Source organism: Pithys albifrons, chromosome 6 (assembly GCF_047495875.1).
Source record: "Pithys albifrons albifrons isolate INPA30051 chromosome 6, PitAlb_v1, whole genome shotgun sequence".
NCBI classification, from domain to species: domain Eukaryota; kingdom Metazoa; phylum Chordata; class Aves; order Passeriformes; family Thamnophilidae; genus Pithys; species Pithys albifrons.
Window position 1 is genome coordinate 3,612,623 of NC_092463.1, and position 21,984 is coordinate 3,634,606.

The 21,984-nt window shown below is 50.8% G+C and overlaps 1 protein-coding gene across 4 annotated transcripts in view; it reads left to right on the top strand.

Moving 5' to 3' along the window:
* Window positions 1–21,984, top strand: part of SAMD4A (sterile alpha motif domain containing 4A) — a 107,473-nt gene that overhangs the window by 78,165 nt on the left and 7,324 nt on the right. For 2 of the 4 annotated variants that reach the window (XM_071557242.1, XM_071557241.1), the window contains exons 4-10: window positions 8,056–8,319; window positions 12,960–13,069; window positions 13,741–13,827; window positions 16,205–16,499; window positions 18,538–18,623; window positions 19,990–20,108; window positions 21,693–21,894. In XM_071557242.1, coding sequence (XP_071413343.1) covers window positions 8,056–8,319; window positions 12,960–13,069; window positions 13,741–13,827; window positions 16,205–16,499; window positions 18,538–18,623; window positions 19,990–20,108; window positions 21,693–21,894 — 1,163 coding nt within the window. The remainder of the gene's footprint in view (window positions 1–8,055; window positions 8,320–12,959; window positions 13,070–13,740; window positions 13,828–16,204; window positions 16,500–18,537; window positions 18,624–19,989; window positions 20,109–21,692; window positions 21,895–21,984) is intronic. The other 2 variants (XM_071557245.1, XM_071557244.1) reach the window with 1 other exon arrangement.

Genomic DNA, 21,984 nt, shown 5'->3' on the forward strand with positions numbered 1-21,984 from the left:
CTTCACAGCCAGGAATTCCTCCCTAATGTCCAATCCCACCGTGCCTCTGTCAGTCTAAAGCCATTTCCACCTTGTCCTGGGGTGTCCCTGCTGAGCACCATCTTTTGCATCTTCTCATGTGGGGAACTGGATACTGCATTTATCATTTATCCCTTGGTGGCCTTGGAGACCCAACAGGCTTTTCTTCTCTCCTGGAACTGGTAAAATTTCATGGTCTTGGAATAAGAAAGAATTGCCAGCCTAGACAGAGGGTCCTTGGGACAGGACATTGAATCCCCAAGAGGTGGAGGCCAGAGGAAGCTGATAAGGCTGAAACACCAAGTAATTTGTCTTGTAAAATCCAGGGCATGGTGCCTGCAAGAGAGGGAGACAAGATGGCTTTTTGAATGAGTGGAAGTGGGTAAAAAGAGGCAAGGGAGGAGAAAATCCCAAACAAGTCATCAAACAAGGATGGAAAAGGCTATGGGTCTGTTATGGTCTGGGTGCCCCTGGTGGTGGTGGGGTGATGACTGTAGGACATACAGCATGTAAGACACTCTGTCCTCATGTGTTTTGTCACTGCCACAGGCACACTGTCTCCTGGTTCTCCCTCCCCAGGTTTTTAATGGCTCTTCAGGGTTTATTGGATCCCATTTTCTTGGGGAAATTACAGAGGTTTTACATTCACCCCTTCCTCTTGACTGGTTTAAGACCCTTCTTTTCCCAGTCCCAGTTTCCCACAGGTTCCATATTGCTGTGTAAAGGATGTCCATCTTCCACCTTGGCCTCCTGAAATGACTGTAAGTGATGGAGGGTTTCTCCATCTGGAGTGTAACATGTGGTGGCAGCTGATGCTGCTGGAGGTCTCAGCATGTGGATGCTCCTCAGAGCAGGGATTGAGGCACTGGGGAGCCCTGGCTGCTGCTTGAGCAAAGAAAATGCTCTTGGACACCTCTTCTGTCTGGAGAAGCACTGTGGGAAGGAGACTTTCTGCATCCCACCCCGTTCGTCTGACTTGATCCATGAGCAGGAGAGGAATTTCTCCCAGAAACTCATAGCAAGGACTATTTGTTGAGATAATTAGGGAAGCTTGGCTCAGCACAGCAGTGTTGTTATTAACAGACTGGGATTTCCCAGGGACAGACACTGTTTTATCCATGGTTTGTGGGGAGATGGAGGAGTCAGAAACACATTTATTGGCCTGAAGATCAGAGCGTTGTGTTTACCTGAGCTGTGTGATTTGGGGCAGCACCTCCTTGCAACATAACCCTAATCCTCCATTCCCCACCCATTCCCACTGTTTGTTCATCCTTTTTTCTGCGAGATAAACCATGGCTGGGATTCACACCTTCTCTTTCTTGCTCCTAACCTGCTGGATACTCCACTGGGAAGCCCCAAGGAAGGACCTTTCAGTACTTAAAGGGACTTAGAAAGAGGGAGAAGGACCTTTTACATGGGCAGAAAGTGATAGGACAAGGGGGAAGGGTTTTAAATTTTAAAAGGGGAAATTTTGATTAGTAGTAAGAAGACATTCTTGGCTGGGAGGGTGGGCAGGCCCTGGCACAGGTTGCCCAGAGAAGCTGTGGCTGCCCCATCCCTGGAAGTGTCCAAGGCCAGGTTGGAGCAACCTGGGATAGTGGAAGATGTCCCTGCCCATGGCACGGGGTGGAACTGGATCATCTTTAAGGTTCCTTCCAGCCCAAACCATTCTGTGATTCCATGAAGGAGATTGAAAGCAGCTCCCAAGCTCCTGCTCCTTGGTGAGATGAGCTGAAATTCCTTCCAGAAATGCATCCCATTGGATTGCTGAAGCCACCAAGGGCTGCGTTTGTGCATCTTTAGGCACAGCCCTGCTCCTGCTGCCACACAAATGAGTAAATAACAGTCACAGCAGTTCCTGATGGAGCCAAGCAGTGGATCCACGTGTGTCTGTGCCATGCAGGGGCTTGCAAACCCCCCTGCAAGGGTTCCTTTCTGCTGAGCCTGGACGGGGCCTCGCGTGCTCTGCTTGGAGAGAGCAGCAACAAGCGGGTTATTGTTTCTCTGTCCAGTTTCTTGAACAGGAAACTGTGTTTAAAAACGTCATTTCTTAAAAAAAGTTTGCTTGACAGGCTTCTCTGCAGTCTGTGCTTCTTCCTATTTCTCTGCCCAAGGCAGCACTCTGCCTGCATGGGATTTTTTCCTAATGCAGGGGCTAATACCACTAATTTCCTAATGCCACTATTTTCCTGATACCCCCCTGGCTTCTTTAGGACCCTCAGTTTCACCCCCTCATGGCTTGTATCATCCCCTGGTTCAGAGGCCAGGACGTGGATTATTCAGCTCCTACATACACAGTTAAAGTCACAGCCACAAAACACAGGGAGGAAAAAAAAAATAGAGGCACAAACAAAAGGCTCCAAGGGTTAGGGGATGTTGAGCTGAAAAATGTTCCATCGGGTTCTGCTCCGGCCGTGCTGGAGCTGCCCGGGGCAGCCTGGGGAGAGGGTGAATGGGGTGCCCAGGAAGGGGGCTGGGTGCCAGCAGGGCAGTGTGACCCACCAGTGGCTGTTTCCAAGGGTCTTGGGCACAGGAACGCTGGAAAAGCCACAGGGGTTGCTCTGCCAGAGCAGGGAAACCTTCCTGGAGGAGAGGATGGGTCGTGACTGGGATAGCAAGGAGAAGGCAGAGGGGAGGGCTGAGCTGGACCTGGGGAGGGTTGCTCAGTGTTCCCTCTCCATGGGGGAGCATTAGGACTGCACAAAATATTGGATGGCCTCAGTGGATTAAAAATATCTCCTCTTCCTATGGCAAATTGGGGTCAGGCTGTTGTTCCCAGTCAGCAATAGGACAAGGGGGCACGATGGGCTCAAGCTCTGCCAGGGGAAATTGAAGTTGGAGATCAGAAAAAACTTCTTTGCAGAGAGAGTGCTCAGGCATTGGAATGGGCTGCCCAGAGAGGGGGTGGATTCCCCATCCCTGGAAGTTTTTAAGGTGAGCTTGGCTGTGGCACTGAGTGCCATGGTCTGGTAAAGGGACCGGAGTTGGCCCAAGGGTTGGACTTGATGATCTCAGAGGTCTTTTCCAACCCAATCCATTCTGTGATTCTGTGATTCCCGGTACCTGCAGGCCAGGAAGGGATTGGCACATGAGCAGACACCTCCTGAGGATGCACCATAAGCAGCTTTGTGGCCTAAAAGGGCCATTTTTGGACTAAAACAGAACACACAAAAAAAGCCTCCTGAAGAGCTCACTGTGCAATTTGCAGTACTTTTTCCTTTCTCCAGCCATGGGATGATATTTGGAATTGTAATTTGCTGTATGGACTGTGTGCTGATCCTCTGGATGTCAGGGACGTGGTGGGGACCAGTGATGGTCTGAACGTTCCTCTCTACCCAGCAATGGGTCTGACACTTGCTGGAAACACTCACATCAGCCTCACATGTGCCTTGGCAAGGACTTTGCAGCATTTTAAGCCAGATTTAATGAAGGGTACATTGGGCAGAGGGGGAGTGAGCACCTCATGGCCATCCCATGCTGTGAGGAGGAAGGTTTGCCTGCAGAGCCCAATTCCTCAGCTCTAATTACAGGAATGGGTGGCTTTTCCCTTCTCAGGCTGAAAAAATTGGCTCAGAAATCCTGAGAAACCACAACACAAGTGTCTGACGCTGTTCCACATGGTCTTCAGTGAACAAAAACCCTCTTGAAATCAGCCCTTGCCTCCCAAAATAGGCAACACCACTTCAAAAGGGAAGAGAGGGGAAAAAAAATCCCAAACCCGAGGCTTTGCAGGGTGAGAGCACTTGCAGCCTCAGAGTTTCTGTAAGTGTGTTGTTGTGCCTGCCAGCTCAGCCAGGCTTTGGTTCAGGATGAAGCTGGATTTGCCTGGGGAGGTGGTGGGGATCCCACAGGGATGTTTCCAGCTGCTCCGTGCTCTGCAGCTGCCTCCTGCCATGGGGAGCTGTTACATCGTTTCCATCACTCCTTCTCCATCGTCTGATTTGTTTTTTTACCTGGGAATATTAAGCCAAGTTTGATCCCACTCTGGAAGTCACAGGGAGGTTCCTTACAAGGACAGACAGTCTGGTGTGGGCTGAGCAAAGAGACAACACCAACCTGCTTATCCCAGCTTGGACTGTGATCTGCTCTGGCTCCTGCCCCCTTGGAAACCTGTTTGGAAGGAGCTGGACCAGGCAGTGCAGAGTGACTGGTGGGTCCCTGGGGATGGATGGCTCTGGCACCACCTAAACAGCAGGAAAACACTTCCAGCAAGAAGTGGGACACACTTACAAGCCCCAGGGATCTGTGTGCCAGCAGGGATTGCCCTCCCGAGCGGTGCTTTCCGCTCTTTGTCTGCCCAGCCTGCAGCACTCAGGAAGGCAGGCGTGTCCAGCACCTCCTGGGAGCTTATCTGGCCCCAGAAGAATATCATACATTTCCTTTTTGAATCAAAGCTTAATATTTTTGTAATAAAAGAAAGGAGGCTTGAGTGCAAGGTGATAAACTCACACGTGGTTTGCTGAAGCTGAGGCCCACGTGGGGCATTTATTTTAGCTCTGGGCTCACCTTGGACCATCCAGAAAGCACACAGGGTGGTCAGAAGCAGGTCAGGACCTACATTAAGCTGACACTTTGAAAATAATCAGCTACAGCCTCCATTTCAAGAAGCTGAGGCCATGACCACAAGCAGCAGCATTAATAAATATGGACATTTATTAATCCCCTTTCTGGGGGTTACAGATCATAGAATCATAGAATGGATTGGGTTGGAAAAGACCTCCGAGATCATCAAGTCCAACCTGTGGTCCAACTCCAGTCCCTTTACCAGATCATGGCAGAATAAAAGAGACAGAGGGATGTGCAGACCTGGCAGGTCAAATCCTGGGATTTGCAGCGTTTTTAAGGATGAATGCTGATGGAAATGGGTAAGAAGCAAGTGGAGCCTAAAGTTAAGCCAGTGCTAAGAGCTCTTTAATAATCTCTGCCTGGTACCCAGGGCAGTTGGGGTGGTTTCGAAGAGCTGGTGACTTGCAGCATCCTTTGCACAGGAATTATCTGTCCCTGCTGCCCCTCGGGAAGTTGTGTGGGTTGTCTCACAGCTCAGTAAGAATTTGGCTTAGCAGAACATGTTCTGTTGGGTCCAGGGCTGTGTTATCTCAGGGACAGAAGTGGAACTGATTCTCATCCGCTGCACTGGATGGTTTCTAATTGTCCCTGTCCATCCTGGGGAGTTCATTATTTCTCTTCCAGCCAACGGTGGTTTCTAATTAGGGGACATAAAATTAAGATGGAAGAGCAGCAGTTTGTAAGGGTATTGCTGCTTGGGAAGGAATCTGGGCTGGATTTAAGACAAAAATACCCTCTTGTTTGCAGGTTTCTGGTGGGGAAGTGATGGGGTAAACACTGCTCTGGGGCTCTGAGGTTCTGAGGTGTGATGCTCAAGCTTGGTGGTGCATTTCAGCCCATTTATCCATTTTTCCCTACAATTCCCCTCATATTTTTTTTAATGCTAAATCTATTTTTCTCCTGGGTGGGTGATGTGACATCTCCAGAGCCCCGTTCTGGTGCTGCTTTTAGGGTACAATTGCAAAACCAAGAGCTAAAATAGCTTGGCCAAGACCCTCTTAAATCCAGCTATTTCCCCATCAGGATGCATCACCTCACAGCTTTAGGGAGCACAGCACTGCTCTGAAAGCAATCTCAGGATCTCACTGACACCCTTTTGGAAGATGTTTCTGTAGTTACTTAATGGGAACAAATTCTTCCCTATAAGCCATCCCTGTGCTTCCCATGTGTCTGTTCTGTGCTGGTACAAGGAAACCCTTTCAGAAACAGGAATTGTTTGGGTATTACAGAAATCTGCAGGTTTTTGGCCTCATCCATCAGCTGCTTTTGGCACCAGCTGCTTTTTACAGGTGCTTAATAAAAGCAAACCTGCTCTGGTGTTTCTCTCTCCCCTCCTTTTATAACCCCACTACTCCCTCATTTTCATCCTGCTCCTGGTCGGCAGAGACAGCTCTGATGGTGGGTTTTCCCCCAGGCTGGAGCTGGGAATTAAGCCTGGCTTAACTTTTACAGCACAGTGCACCTGGCTGGGGGTTTTCCACCAAGACTCGTTGATATTAAATAATAACACACGGAGGAGCCTGAGTGGTTTTGGTGAACTCCTGTAAATGCAAAAAAGGGGATTAAGGAGCTTTGGGGCTTTAGGTTAGGAGGAAAAGCCAGGAGAAGGATGGATTCCCCCCAGGTTTTGTACAATTTAGAAATCTGATTTGGAAAGAAAAATTGGAGAAGGTTTTTGCTTCTGTTTTGTATGGGCTGAAGGGTCATTCAAACCCCTCTGCCCTCAGATTTCCCTGGAGCAGGGAAATTTCCCCTGGTTTCCATCCTAAATCTATACATTGACAGCATTTATGGTTTAACCAGCAGTTTAGTGACTGTGAGTGATGGAATTTGAATTTTGCTAAGCAAACAGAATGATCTTTTCATGCATTTTTCATTACTGGAAACAAAGATAGTCCCTGGAAATGTTCAAGGCCATGTTGGATGGAGCTTGGAGCAACCTGGTCTTGTGAAAGGTGCCCCTGCCCATGGTCCTTAAGGGGATCTTTAAGGTCCCTTGCAATCCAAACCATTCTATGGTTTTATGATCTTTTCCTCTAAATCCTGTGTCTTATCCCTACTGCCCAATAAATCCCAGAAAAAGAGACCTAAATTTTTAAGGAGAGAACTAAAAATGAATATGATGGTATGGAAGAGAAACAGTGAAAAATGGAGACCTTTCAGTAAAAATGGTATTTAAAAATCCATTCAAGTTGCCAACAATTTCACCAAGAAGTGTCTGAAACACTATGATTTGGGGTTTATTAATACTTCAACCTGCTTAAGACATACTTATGTGTTTGACTGAAAGGCAAGGAAAGACCTACCCATTGTAAAGCCTTTCTCAAGAAATAACTCCAAATTTCAGGAGCTGGTCCCTTGCTCTTGTCCCACCTTTAAGACTAAATTGAACTTTGTGGTATCGAAATACCAGCAAAGAAATACAAACCTTTATACAACTGATAAGGAAAAATAAATCCAAAGGTTATTTTTCGAGGGAGATTCAGCCTCACATCATTGTCAGGGGAGTATTTTCCACATTGCTTTGGGGGCTTGCTCTTGTGGAGGGTGAAAAGGGACATGGCTGGAAGAGCACCTGAAGGTTGGCTGGGCTGGGATGCTCTCACTGCTAATGGAAGCTCAACCAAGTGCCAGATTCATCAGCCTGGAGAAGAGAAGGCTCCAGGGAGACCTTCTAGTGCCTAAAGGGGCTCCAGGAGAGCTGGAGAGGGACTTGGGACAAGGGATGGAGGGACAGGACACAGGGAATGGCTTCCCACTGCCAGAGAGCAGGGTTAGATGGGATATTGGGAAGGAATTCCTGGCTGGGAGGGTGGGCAGGCCCTGGCACAGGTTGCCCAGAGAAGCTGTGGCTGCCCCACCCCTGGATGTGTCCAAGGCCAGGTTGGACAGGGTTTGGAGCAACCTGGGATAGTGGAAGGTGTCCCTGCACGTGGCAGGGGGAGGGACTGGATGATCTTTAGGGTTCCTTCCAACCCAAACCACCCCATGATTCTGCAATCTTAGTAGGACTCAGCAAGGCTTAGACATTCCTGTGGATGAGGAGTCCCCCACAATGACCCTGGCAGACGTGTAAATGCTCATGTTTCAGGGCACAAGCCAAGTCCTCACCCAAAGGGAGACACAGAGATGCTTTACCTGGATCTGTGTGAGGACATCCCCATCTTGGGGGTTTCAATTCTCCAGAGCTGCCCAACTGATTTTTTTCCCTAGAAATGCACCTTCCCTTAGGCAGCCTGATGTAGCTCCTGTAACCCCCTCTCCTTGCAGGTGCTCCCATCCCTTTTGCTTCCCAGGAGGCAAAGCTCAGCACAGGGCTCAGGCAGCCATCCTGGAGCCATCAGCGAGGCACCATGGCCACCCACCACCACACATCTTATAATTTCATTTAATTTTTTTTTTGTCTGGGGACTCTGCTGCATCCTGGGCCGCGAGGGGGGAATAACCTCTTTGATTTTATTTTTTTTTCAGTTCTCTCAGGCCAGACACACCACAGCCCTTTGAAACGCTCTGTGTCCCTTACCCCACCCATGAATGTGCCAAACCAACCTCTAGGACATGGATGGATGTCTCATGAGGACTTACGAGCTAGAGGACCCCAGTGCATCCCTTCCGATCATGCCCCCCTGTCTCCACAAAGCAGTGTAGCCTCTTCGGGAAGTGGTGGGAGTGAACATTTAGAAGATCAGCCTTCTGCTCGTAACACATTCCAGGAGGAAGGGAGTGGGATGAAAGGTGAGTGAAACCCCAGACCCCCCCCCAGCCCCCAGAGGCAGGAGGGCAGAGCCGTGTTCCCGGCACCGCCTCCAAACCCAACGGGGCCTTCCGGAGTTTCTTCCCGGCTCAGGAATTTCAGGCTTAGGGCAATGACTTAGATTTTCTTTTAAGCAGCAGCTGGTCCCGATCTGACGCTTTGCACTTGGGTGCCAGGGGGCTGGTTTTGCCCCAAAACCCTGCAAGCTGCCAGCTTTCCAAAAAGCTGGATTTTTTCCATAGCCTCTGGCTTTTGGTTGCAAGTGGTGCTCTTTTTTTCCTCTCTCTTTTTCTTTTTTATTACGGTGAGAAATAGCTTAGAGTAAGCTTAGCAAGCCACGTGTGATTTACCATCACAGTGTTTGGTACCCACTGAGTATTTGGGAAAGTTTCAGCTTGGGATAGTGGTTTGCAGTGAATTAAACCTGTGTGTTCAGAACCAATTGCAGTTGGTTGCCCCATTATATCTGCATTTCACAGAGATTTTGGCACTGAACAAATGTGATTCTGTTGGTAAACAAGAAATGAAACCCTCTTGCTGCAGTCAAAGGTGGAGAGCAACTTCAGGCTGAGGAGGAATAAATAGATAAAAACTGGGCAAACACAAGACTGTGAGTTCCTGGGAGCAGAGGAAATGACCCTGCAGCTCTCAGACTGATTTAAACAATCCAATTTGTATTAATGCAAAGCAGCTCAATTGTGTAAAGGCCAGTGGTGGGTCAGAATAAGGAAAGAATCGTAATTTTTAATAGTCACAAGATCTGATTTTCGTCTCATTGCAGACAAATTGAGATATGTATAACTCTGTGTGATGTGGGGCTGCATTTGGCTTGGCTGTGAATGGCTTTGATGTGCATGAAATAAATGCATGAAAAACCCCTTGTGGTTCCAAGGAATGTAACGGAGGCAGGTCAGGTCCTGTGGGGCCAGGAAGACCCTTTTTGGGAGCAAGTGGTGCAGAGGGTGCTGTTCAACACTGTGTTTCTCCAGGTTGGAGCTGGGGAGGAGACCATGGGGAGCAGCTCCCTGGGATCCACAGCTGCAGCTCCAGGACCTGCAGGGATAGAAACTTCCCAGTGCTGAGAATCGACTTGTGTGGCCAAGTCTGCAAAAGCCAAAGGCTGTCCAGGAGCAATAACCCATTAAATAAGCTGCACATATTAAGACATCTCGTGGCTGCTGCAGGCAGCTGGGATATGGCTGCCCTTCCTCAGGCCATCCCTTCCCAGACATCCAGACCTGATTCCTCCATTGCTGAGTCAGCCAAATGGCTTTTGTCCCATGGTCTGGGGACATGCACAACAGATGTCCACAGCCTCTGGTGCCTGTGCCTGCCGTGTCCTCCCCCCTCTGCTGTATTTTACTCAGGCTGAACTATTCCATTTCTTCCCAGCTGGTGCTGTATAAACTTGGGATTGTCCTTGCTTCTCTCCACTGGGCTTTTTTCCAAGAAGTCCATATTTTATGGACAGTGTGTTGGCCAGAGCTGGGCTCTGGAGCAGAGTAGAGGCTTGTTTGCCTACAGGCAATTCCTGGGGCTGTGTAGCTCATCCTCATGTAACAAAGCACCGTGGGCTGCCTACAACCCATTGTATCCCTACAGCTTTTCCTGAAAAAACACAAGGACTGCTGTTCGCTGCACTCTGATCTTGTTCTTACAGACACACACAACTTGGTGCATTTTTATGGGGTTGCATTGAATTCCATCCATACCAGTTGCTCCCGTTGCCAAGTCCCATCTCCCCAAACTCCTACAGGTTCTCATGGCTTGGTGTCACCCCACTTCTGGTCAGCTTGTTCCTTCTTTAACACCTTCCAGGGCATGCAGGAGGATCCAGACCCATGGGATCTGGAATGTGGAGGATCCAGACCCATGACAAACTTCCATCTGATGTGTCTTAGTAGTTTATCTCCCTTAATGTCACCTATTTCTCTCCTTTCTGGCCATCTCTGTGCCCTCATATCACCTATTTCTTTCCATCCATCTTTGTGCTCAAGGGAAAGGGCCCTTTGGCTTTGTCCTGGCCCCTGGTTTCTCCAGGGGTAGATGCAGACACTTGGTTCCCTGTGGAGCCCGTCCATCCATCTGTCCATCCCTTCCTGTGTCCCTGCCCATGACAGGGAGCTGGAAGGAGATGATCTTTAGAGTCCCTTCCAACACAAACCCTTCCAGGATTCTGTGATTCCTGGGGCACAGCTTGGGAGGAGGGTTTGTTTAGAGCTGGGGGATTTTCTGGGAGTGTATCCATGGTGTGCCAGGAGGGCCCTGCTGGAGATGTCCTCTGTGTTTTCCTTCCAAATTTCCTGATGACTGTTCCATGACTTTGCAATTAGCTCCTGGTAATTGCTGATTAAAGAGCAGCTCTGTGGGCAGGTGGCTCACCCGCGTGTGGAGAGACTTGGGAAGTGTGACTTTCCAAGAGATCACCTTAGAGGTCCTTGCACATCCTGGTTATTTCTTCCCTGTGAGCAGGGGGAGTGCCCCACCAGCATCCCTCTGTTCTGGGGGTTCCCCTCTCCCCAGTCCACTCCCAGGATTGTTATCTCTCTTGGAACGAGGGCTCTGGAGCTGTCACAGCTCCCCAAAATTAGGGCATAATCCAGGGAGGCTGATGGAAAGGGAAAGAGCTGCTTCTGCACTTTGCCCCCCTGCCAAGGTGGGACATGGGTTTCCTGCAGGTTTTGATGTCTGCATGAAGGTGCATCTCTCTTGTGGAAGTCCCACTGTGGGCATTGCCATGATGTCCCCAGGGGACATGGTATCTGGGGTCATTTTAATGAACTGTCACTAAAATTGTGTGGTTTTGTGTTAAAATGAAGTTGAGATTGGAGCCTGTGCTGGAAACAGAGCTTTCTGCTAATAATTTTTAATTTTGTTAAACAGAAATCAGCTTAAGAGGCTGCTGGTAGCAGAATTTGGGACTGTTGCATGTCATAACTTTTGGAAAGCAGTGAATTTCAGCCTCTCTGTGCTCTGTAACTGCCTTACCCCTTGTGTTTGGGTGTGGGGTTGATTTCCTTCTATGAGGCACTTGAGGAATTCCATTGACACCTGAATCCTGTCTGTGTCAGGGGGTGGAGAGTGTGAGCAAAAGGGAGCATTTGGGGGTCATCTGCATCCTCTGCTTGGATGGGAGAGGGGTTGGGGTCAGCCCAGGCAGCAGGAGACTTCTGGCAGATGTACAAATCACCTCAGGGAACCAAACCAATGGTCCATCCTGCCCTGTCCCTGCCAGTGACGAGGTGTTGGTGCAGGAAGAGGCCATGGATGAACCTCATGGAGGCAGCCCTGGGACTCAGGAACAATCAAAGAGAGGAGAGGTGTTGCTGCTCAGTGGTATTTAGCCCCAAGAGAGATATTTCCTGCTCTCTCCATTGAAACTGTGGGTTTGGGGCTGGAACACTTGTTTTTCCTTGTTACTGCACCCAGAGATGGGGCTTCCTGGTGGGGAAGGGCACAAGGACTATGGACAAGGGTGTTGCTGGGAGCAGAGCATGAGCTGGAGGGGCTGCAGCAGAGCTGTTGGGGGGTTGTAGGTGATAAACAAAGCAGCTTCCAATTTGAGAGAGCATTTCAAGCCTTTAAGATGCAAAGCAAAAGCATCACCATGGTCTGAGTGCTGTGCTGCAGCACAGATATCTGCAGGACCCCCCCCTCCCATGTGGGGTGTCACCACAGACCCCCAAACCTGCAAAACCCTGAGGAGCTGCCTGCTCTGTCACATTGACTTCTCCATGGAGGACACCCTGTCGTGGGCTCTGGTGGGGTTTTGCTTGTCACAGGGGAAGGATTCCCCTCTCAGATCCCTCCCTGTGAAACCACATTGATGTCAGGAGGATAAAAGTGGTTTTGGGTACCCATCCATCTGGGCACAGAGGTGCTACACTGCAGGTAATGACTGAGAAGGAAGAAGTCATTTCAGTCAGTTCATTTTGAGTCCCACGTCACCCTTTCAAACAGGCAGTGGGACCGTCTTTGATGGCACATCATTTTTCCATCCCAGCCCCATCTCTTTGTTTCTCTTGAAGCAGCCAGTTCCATTTTCAGCACATTCCATCTTCCCTCACACCATAAAGCAGTGACTGCCCTCTGCAAAACAGCCCTTTGCTCATCCCAAGCTCAGCCACTCCAGTAACTTCAACCATTCCCACGTTCCTGGGAAAAGGGCAGCGAGGAGCTTGGCATTCAGTGACACAGTGGCAGCATCCCATGGGCTCATTCCCAGTGGCTTGGCTACAGAAAACCAGTCTCTGAGGATGTGTCTCACCTGGGGACTGGCTTTTCCTCCCATCCATACCCACAGCACTCTGTCCTCATCCGGTGGCTGGTTCCTCCTCCCATCCATCCCCACAGCACTCTGTCCTCACCCAGAGGCTGGTTACTCCTCCCATCCATACCCACAGCACTCTGGCCTCACCCAGGGGCTGGTTCCTCCTCCCATCCATATCCATCCCACCATGTCCTCCCAAAGGTCCCTGGAGTTCAGTGAGGTGTCCAAAGCCCCGTTGGGATGGTGGATGGCACCAAGTGAACCCCCTCTGTTGCTGTTGATGCAGTTGCTCATGGTTATGCTGTGCCATGAACTCAGTGGAGCTCTCCTGTCCTTTCCTTTGTGCTCCAGATGTCCCAGCCTGGCTGAAGAGCCTCCGGCTGCACAAATACGCCGCCCTCTTCTCCCAGATGACGTACGAGGAGATGATGGCCCTCACGGAATGCCAGCTCGAGGCACAAGTATGTCCCACATCACCTGGGGATGAGACTCTTCCAAATCCCTCCATGTGTGTCTTCCCATGGAAGGCATTCAGCCCACGGGTGGTTGGGAGGCAAACAGAGAAAGGAAAATTTGGGTTTGGAGAATGAAAGAAGCCCCGCATTGCACCAGAAAAACACCTTGGGTGTTCTTACTTGAACAGCTTAAAAGTCCTATCACTGAGAGCTGCACTTGGGGGTTTTTTGCAGTTGGGATTAAGTTCAGGAGTTTCAGGGGCACAGTCTGCAGGAGACAACTCCTGTAAAGCTAGTGGGGCCTTGATGGAAAATTCCCTTTAAAAATGTCATAGAATCATAGAATAACAGACTGATTTGGGTTGGAAGTGACCTTAGAGATCATCCAGTTCCAACCCTCCCTCCTTCCAGGTTCACCTCTGCATCATCCTTGGGATGAAGGGGCCCAGTCAGCACCTTTGCCCTCCCTGTGGGAGCTGTACCAGGGAGGGACAGACTAGTTGGAAATCTCCACCTTCAGCAAGTCTCTTGAGTGATTTTCTGTGACCCACATGAGTCCCTGCTCTCAGAAATTTGATGGATTTCCAGCAGCCCTTTTCACTTAGGGGAGGAAGGGTTTGGGTGGACCCAGCTGTGCTGTGGAAGTGCTAATGCCAAGTTTTGTGCTGGTTTTGCAGAACGTTACCAAAGGCGCAAGGCACAAAATAGTCATCAGTATCCAAAAGCTAAAAGAAAGACAAAACCTGCTCAAATCTCTAGAAAGGGTAAGTAAGCACCATTTATGTATTTCTTCTTCTTTCCAGAAGCCAGAAATCAATTCTGGGGTGAAGCACTCTTTGGTTTCTCATGTTGTGGAGATCTTTTGCAGGGAAATCTGGTGTTGGCTTGGCCACATGTGAATAATGTCTCAGACAATCCTGTACCAGGTTTTATTCCACAGAATCACAGAGTGGTTTGAGTTGGAAAGGACCTTAAAGACCATCTCATTCCAACTCCTGCTGTGGACAGGGACACCTTCCATGAGACCAGATTGCTCAAAGCTGTATTTTGCAGTCTGGGTCCTAATCCATCTCTGGCACTCATGGAGCTGGGATGGATGTACCCTGGAGCCTTGGCCAGCTCCAGGATGCTCAGAGAGACCTGAACTTTCCTGGAACATCATCTGGGCAACCTGTTCCCAGATAAAACACCAGACAGCCACATTAGTGCCCAAACAACATCTTTAATTTCCATGGGGAACAAATAGAAGCTTCTTTGTCCCTTCAACAAAAGCTTAAACCTGCAGAAGGGGCTGTCAGGGGGAGCAGCAGCACCACAGCCTTGCTGGGAGCAGCTCACCCAACCTCTCCCTATTTATTATCCCTGTATTATATTATATTTAATTGCACCATCTTCAAACAGCAACTTGCAGAGCCTCCCACTAGGGGCTTTTAAATACTTCTGTGGTGTGTTGCTATTTATTGGTGTTTTCCTTAGCTCACTGCTTCACTATTTATTTATAATGCAGGCTTGTACTCAGAGTATGGCAGGAGCTAATAAAGCCATATTTACCTCCGTTATTAATAATAACCATTAAATCCAAGCCCTCTGGATGTTGCTGGCTGCAGCACTGTGTTTTCCAGGCGATTGCACAGGCTCTTCCCCCTCTTCTCCACCGGGATTTGAAATATGGTATTGATTGAGCGGTGCAGGAGCCGGAGCCCGGCTCAGCCGACACAGCCGCTGGAAAATCCGGGAGAAAAGTGGCAGGGACTGGCTTTTTGGGCCCTCCCAGGGTGGGTTTGGGCTTTGGGGCTGTGACAGTGTCCCTCTCTGCTGGGGCTCAGAGCTGCCTGGGAGCTGCTTTGGCTGGGAGGAGACATCCCTGGTTCTCCAGGCTTCCCATCCAAGTTTTGCTAAACAAGAGCATGTGTGGGACTTGATGTTTTTGGGCAGTGTCTCACTGCTAAAAGATCGCTGCTTTCTTGGAAAGAGCTGCTCCACCCCTCTCTGCCGGTTAGCAGAGCAGGATTTTTTCCCAAAAAAACAGTGCCCAGAAGGCTGACGCCAGATCTTTGAGAGAAGGGAACTGACACATCCGAGAGCAAGCTGGGAATGCAGCAGGAATTGGGATGAACAACCATTTCAGTGCTTACACGCAGCCCCTGTGCCACTTAGTGTCCCTTCCCTCAGCACACCCAGGGCTCGCTCCAGGAGCTGCCTCTTTCCAAGCAGTGTCCCATGAGCCAGACTGTGCAGGAGCCTGCAATGAGCTGCTCTCATCCAGGCTCCATTAATAACAAAATGCAATTATTTTCCATCAGTGGGACAAGGATCTGACTGTTGAAAGGGAGTTCTTGATGCCCACCAAGAAAAAGGCTTCAGTGCACCCAAATTCTCTCCCTCCCCTGGGTGGACCAGGATCTCCAGGCTGAATGTTTTTCCTGTAGGGATATCAGTTCACATGCAGCCTCATGGTCTCACCTTCTGTGTCCAACCACAACCCACCTGCTCTCCTTTAAATGCTCCTAATTCCTTCTACATCTCAGTGTGGTCAGGGATGTCCCCATTTTCCTGGCTCCTGCATCCCAGTGTGGTGCTGGGCTCAGAGATGACCCCAGAGCATGAGGATGCCATGGCAAGCAGTTTGGGGCAGAGCAAGTAATGAGGAGCCAGGCTGGAAGGTGGTGCTGGAAAACCCACCTTAGTAAATGTGGTTCCAGTGAAATAGAGCTGAAGCGTTGTGATTGAGGGATTGAAGGAAGGGAAGGGAAAGGAGGAAGATAATTGCTGGTCTAGGCATTAAAATCTCCCAGGCTCAGTTGCTCTCCTGGACTTGCCATCTTCCTAGTGGAAATTTGGAAACACTGAAGCAGGTCTGTTGCTGGGTTTGGGTCCCAGTGTTTGACAGGGTATGTTTATCCCTGTGGATTCAGATCTGAGCACATCCATGAATAATCAGATCGGTCCCTGCAGCAGCTCCACACCCCCTTGGGTCTAAGGGAAAGACTTGGTGGATGAAACATGGCTGTTGACCATGGAATGCAGCAGGAACCTGGAGCAGGAGCTGGGCATTCTCAGGGGGCTCTCAGTCAGGATCTGGTTTGTAGTTGATGTCCAAGTGTCCCTGCAGAGACAAACCCTCTTCTCTTGAACCCACAGGACATCCTAGAAGGTGGCAACTTGCGTGTCCCGCTGCAGGAACTACACCAAATGATCCTCACGCCCATCAAAGCCTACTCTTCCCAAAACTCGAGCACGGAGGAGCACAGCCGGGACGGGGACTCGCACCACCCCTCGTCCCTGCTGGGCTCCGACAGCCAGGGCTCCGACTGCAAGGACTCTGCCGCGGGCGCGATGCAGCAGCACCACTTGCCGGGGTGTGAGGGCGAGTCGGGGGGGGCCCCTCTGCCTGAAGGGGACCTGCCAGGACAGTTCACCCGAGTGATGGGGAAAGGTGAGCGGCTGCTGCGTCACTTGTCACTGGGGAGAGCTGCTCCGGGGCAGGGCGGGTGTGGTGGCAGCGCTGGCAGCCACTTTTCCTGAACTCCTGCAAGGCCCTGTCCAAGGGGTGAGGATTTTTTGAGGTCTTGTCCTGCTGTGTGGTAAGAGGTAAGAGTGTGGGCTGTGATTTTGGGGAGGGACAGCAATGGGACAGGCTGCCTGCCCCAGGTGAGGGATGGAGAGCATCCTTTCCCAGCCCCAGGTGAGGGATGGAGAGCATCCTTTCCCGGACCCAGGTGAGGGATGGAGAGCATCCTTTCCCGGACCCAGGTGAGGGATGGAGAGCATCCTTTCCCGGACCCAGGTGAGGGATGGAGAGCATCCTTTCCTGGACCCAGGTGAGGGATGGAGAGCATCCTTTCCCGGACCCAGGTGAGGGATGGAGAGCATCCTTTCCCGGACCCAGGTGAGGGATGGAGAGCATCCTTTCCTGGACCCAGGTGAGGGATGGAGAGCATCCTTTTCCACCCCCAGGTAAGGGATGGAGAGCATCCTTTCCCTGACCCAGGTGAGGGATGGAGAGCATCCTTTCCCACCCCAGGTAAGGGATGGAGAGCATCCTTTCCCAGCCCCAGGTGAGGGGTGGAGAGCATCCTTTCCCACCCCCAGGTGAGGGGTGGAGAGCATCCTTTCCCAGCCCAGGTGAGAGGTGGAGAGCATCCTTTCCCAGCCTCAGGTGAGGGGTGGAGAGCATCCTTTCCCAGCCCTGGGTCCAAAGTGGAGTGTCCTCTCCTTGCCCCAGGTCCAAGGTGGATAGCATCCTCTCTCTGCCTCAGTAGCATCCCTTCCATGCCCCAGGAGAAGGGTGGATGGTATCCTTTCCCTCACCCAGATCAAGGGCAGATATGATCCTTTCCCCTTATCAGGGGCAGGAGGGATCCTCTCCCTTCCTATTCAGAGTCCTGGGGTAATCTCACTGCTCCAGAGGTGTTTTTAGCACCATCCCTTGGATTTGCTCTGTTTCTGGGGAAGTAGCAATGGTGCATGGACTGGACATGAGCCATCTTGAGTGGGTCAGTGGGTCCAAGCCCCAGTTTAGATGCAGGACCTCAAGAACACTCCATTGCTATTCCATGCCTGGTGTGGGTTGCATGGATTTGCATCAGGGACAGCACACTGGAATGTGACAGGAGCAATGTGAGGTGGGGACTGACCTTCTGTGCTTTTACAGGGCTCTTGGAGCAAATCTATGTGAGCTTGGACATGCCTTAACCCCTGTTGGTGGCACTTGAGGTGTCAGTGCTGGCTGAGTGAAGGAAGATCTCCCTGGGGAAGAGCAGAGGGGAGTCTCATCCTCAGGAGGACAGGATGAGAAAGAAACTCTTTGGGATGCCACAGAGAAATATCAGCCTTATCCCTATTTCCATTCTTTTTTGCAAAAAAAAGAGCTGTTTTCTATATAGAAATCTGGTGCAGAGTTTGTCCCCAGCTGATTCCCAGCAGGCACAGCCAAACACGGTGCTCTGACCCCATTTTATTTCCATGACAAATGCCAAAGTGTGGCACAAGCCCTGCCAGGACAAGGTGTCCTCCTGGACTGCAAGGCATCCCTGCCTAGGGCTTATGACAGGAGAAACTCATTCATCTATGAACTCATTCCCACTTTGCTTTTATGGCAGTAGCTCCAAGAGGGTAAAATCCTCCAGGAAAGACAGGACTCCATTTGCAGCAGGGGCAGACTTTGGCCACAGGAGCAGGAGCTCTCTTGCCTAGGAATAGGGAATAATCCTGTGCCCCTGAGTTGCTCAGGTCTAATTTTGGGGCCTCCAGTCGTGTTACTCTGGATTTACACCTTCATAACAGAGAACAAAATCTGGTCCTAAATATAGGCTGGCATGGCAGGAATTGGGGAAGGGCGTTTTTTCTCACTGTTGAGAAAACCTGCCCATGGTTACAAGGGAAACAGGATGTCCAGAGCATTTGTTGGACTCCCTTGGATCCCATCTCTGTGTCCCCATCCTCACTCCCCTTCTCTTCTCTCTCTTTTCCAGTCTGCACACAACTTTTAGTTTCCCGACCCGATGAAGAGAATATAAGTTCCTATTTACAGCTCATAGACAAATGTCTAATCCACGAGGTGAGTCCTGACAGACCATCTAAAACTGTTGCTCCCATTACTTAGAAACTGTTTCCCAAGTGTCTGTTTATATAAACCTTTCGGTTTCTAACACAAATATTTTTGGGGGGTATTAATAGTAATTCTGACAGAACAGGGCTGGAGGGGGCGGTAGCTCCAACGTGGTGCATGGAAATGTTGCTTCCCCCCACGCACACTTAATTGCCAAGACCTGGAGCTGGGAAATTCATCTGGCTTGTGACAGCCCCACCAGCAGCTGGATGAAAGGAAGAATCCTGGGATGAACGTGCAGGCAGTTCCCATCAGACAGAGCCGGCGATCCCTTGACGTTGCCTCCTCCTGTTTTGCAACACGTGGTCTTGGGATTTTGCAACAGGGATTTTACATCTGTTTCTGCTCCTGGCAGATCTGCCTTGGCCTGGGGTTGGCTCAGGCTGTGCCACAGGACTCCAGCACGCTCCTGTCTGGTGGCAGAGAGGCATGGCTGGTGTCCCTGGTGTCCTGCAGCGTTTCCTCCCACACTGGAAGAACAAACTGCTTCCATCGCCTGCTCCTATGGCAGGGATTGGAGGAAGGATGCACAGCCAGGGAGCAGAGGTGGTGGGAGCCAAGGCCTGGGGCTGGAGAGCAAAGCCAGGAGGACATGGAGCTTTTCCCAGAGTGCCTGCACTTTTCCCACCAGCCCGTGTCCCAGGGCCACCCTCTGCATTGGCTCCGGCGTAATCTATGCCAGGAGAGAGCATCTCCTGAGAGTGGTTTGGAGCAACCAAATCAGGCAATAATTAGCCTCCTGATTGTCCTCCAGAGACTTCCACTCCACTCTGCTGGCACCTTGGAGCTCTGGGATCAGGTCTGTCCCCTGCCAGCGTGACCTTTGCAGGGAGCCCCTATGGGTGACAGGGCTCATCCCAGGTCATCTCCTGCAGAGACTCCTGATGGCAGGATCAGAGCCAAGCTCTGCCCAGCCCTGAGAAGGAGAATGGGATGCAGGATGCCACAGGGCAGTTCAGCTTTCCAAATCCCAGCTTTTCCCACCCTGGCAACATTCCTAAAGTGATGTCCAAGTGACAAATTTCACCACCCATTGGGACTCACCATCAAACCCCTGCTCTGCCAAAAGGAGTTGGCATCCTCAGGGCAGAGCTGGGCTGTCACTCTGGGACACAGGGAATGCTGCCAGAGCATCTTCTCCACCAGAGATGAGTAAATCCCTGAGACAGCCCAGGGTTTCCCAAGTCCTCCTGACTTGCTGATGGCTTGCCCTGCTGCTCTTCCTCACCCACACACCCACATACACATCCCTGCTCCCTTTGTCCAGAAAAATACTCATACAATTCCTATTTTTCTCTCTCTTTTGGGGGGTCAGGCGTTTACAGAGATCCAGAAGAAGCGACTGCTGTCATGGAAACAGCAGGTTCAGAAACTCTTTCGGTCTTTCCCTCGGAAATCCCTCCTGGAGCTGTCAGGCTATCGGCAGCAGAGGAGGTATGTGGGATTTTGGGAGGGGAAGGATGGATGCAGTGGCCAGAGCAAGAGCATTCCAAGTGGGACCAATGTCTCCCAGAAGGAAAGGATGAATTCTGATGGATTCCCTGGGAAGGGAATGGGGTTTCCTTTCTGTGTGTGGTCGGTGCCTTCCCCACTGATCCCACTAAGTCTCCCTGGCTCCAAACCTGGTACTTCCCAGCTGTGCAGCACATCCCCAACACTGGGCTCAGCTTCTGCTGCCCTTTGTTGATGGCATCAGCACTGGAGTTTCCCAAAAAGCTGTTAAGTGGTAAAGAAAAGGCTTGCAGCCTTTGGAGTGTGCAGAGCCAGGGGGATGATGTTAGGAGCTGGGCAGGGCTGTGTTGGAAACACTGTTTGCTCACTTCCAAGGTGGAGCTGGATTTCAGGTGATCCTGGAAAGTGTTGGGGTGTGGCAAGAACAGATATTTTTAGATCAGTTTTAGCACCAACATCAGCCCTTTGTGTCATTCTGCAAAATCTGGTTTGTGGCACTCTGGTGGAAGTGCTCTATTCTCAAGTAAGAAGGTGTTTTGGAGATAACTGGGAGCAGTGGGACTGCTGGGATGAGGGGGGTTGAGAGGGAAGGAGCACAGAACCAGAGTGGTCCCTGGTGCCATGAAATACTTGGAATGGATTAAAACAAGTGGTTTCAGTGTTGGTGGCAGGATCAGAAGTGGAACAGACAAGAGCAAAGGTGTTTGATGGGCCTGTTTGCTGCCCAGCTGAATGGGCAGGGACACCAAAGTGACACTGCCTGGTGAGGGGACCTGTATGTGTTCCCAAGGAATATCTGGTTATTTTTGTGCCATTCCTTGGGTTTTAAATGTAGAAACCACCTGGAGAGGGATGCTGGTGTGTGCGACCCTTCCCTCCAGGATTTAAAGATGGTTGGGTGTTCTCAGATATGTATTTCAGGATGTTTGGGCTTTGTGGTCTTAGGTCTGGATGGTTTTGCTCTGGCTACAGGGAGCTGGATAAGGGATTATCGTGTGAAAATGGGAGTGGATGCAGAGCCAGTCCCACCTCTGAAGGAAAGTACCTCTTGCTCATCCTCCCTAGTAAATCTTGGATTTGTTGGGTTGTTCTCACAAAATTTCATAGAGCTTGAGAAAGCTCAGAGGCCCATGTGTCAAAATGAATCTGCTGGAAGGGGAAAAGGTCCAACCCTTTGACCATTTCCAACAAAGAAAACCCAACAGCATAAACTGAACTTTTATTAGACTCTAGAGAGTCCACACACAAGAGATCTCAAAGAAATCAAGAGGAGCCCAGGGCATTACTTGAGTTATTTTTTTGTATTTAAGATCAGACCCCTTTTGCAGGAGTAGAATAAACTTTAAAGAAAGCAGATGTGAGTGTGAGGAGGGCAGGAGGGTGCCTGGCACACGGGAGGAAGAAAGGATGCTGCACATCCAGTCTTCTCCTTCCCACTGCCCGTGCCGGATGGAAGGACCATCCTCAGCGAGATGGGAGGGTTGGGACCCCTCACTACAGCACTGTCCTCCCGCTGTGTCCCCTCCCAGGTGTCAGTGTCTCACCCTGGTGCTTTCTCTCTCACAGCCGAGGCTTTGGCCAGTCGAACTCGCTCCCGACGGCCGGATCCGCAGGGGCGGGGCTGGGCCGGAGGAACCCGCGCCAGTTCCAGATCCCGTCCCGCAACCTGCCCACGGCGCGGCTGGGGCTGCTGGGCCCCACGGGGCTGCTGGGCACCCCCCAGCGCAGCCCAGCCGCCAGCCCCGCCATCCTCAAGCAGGGCAGACAGGTGGGTCGGCCTCGGTGGCATCTCCAGCCCTTCCTGCCCTTTCCCACGAGCTTTTTTTTTTATAGAATCATAGAATCGATTGGGTTGGAA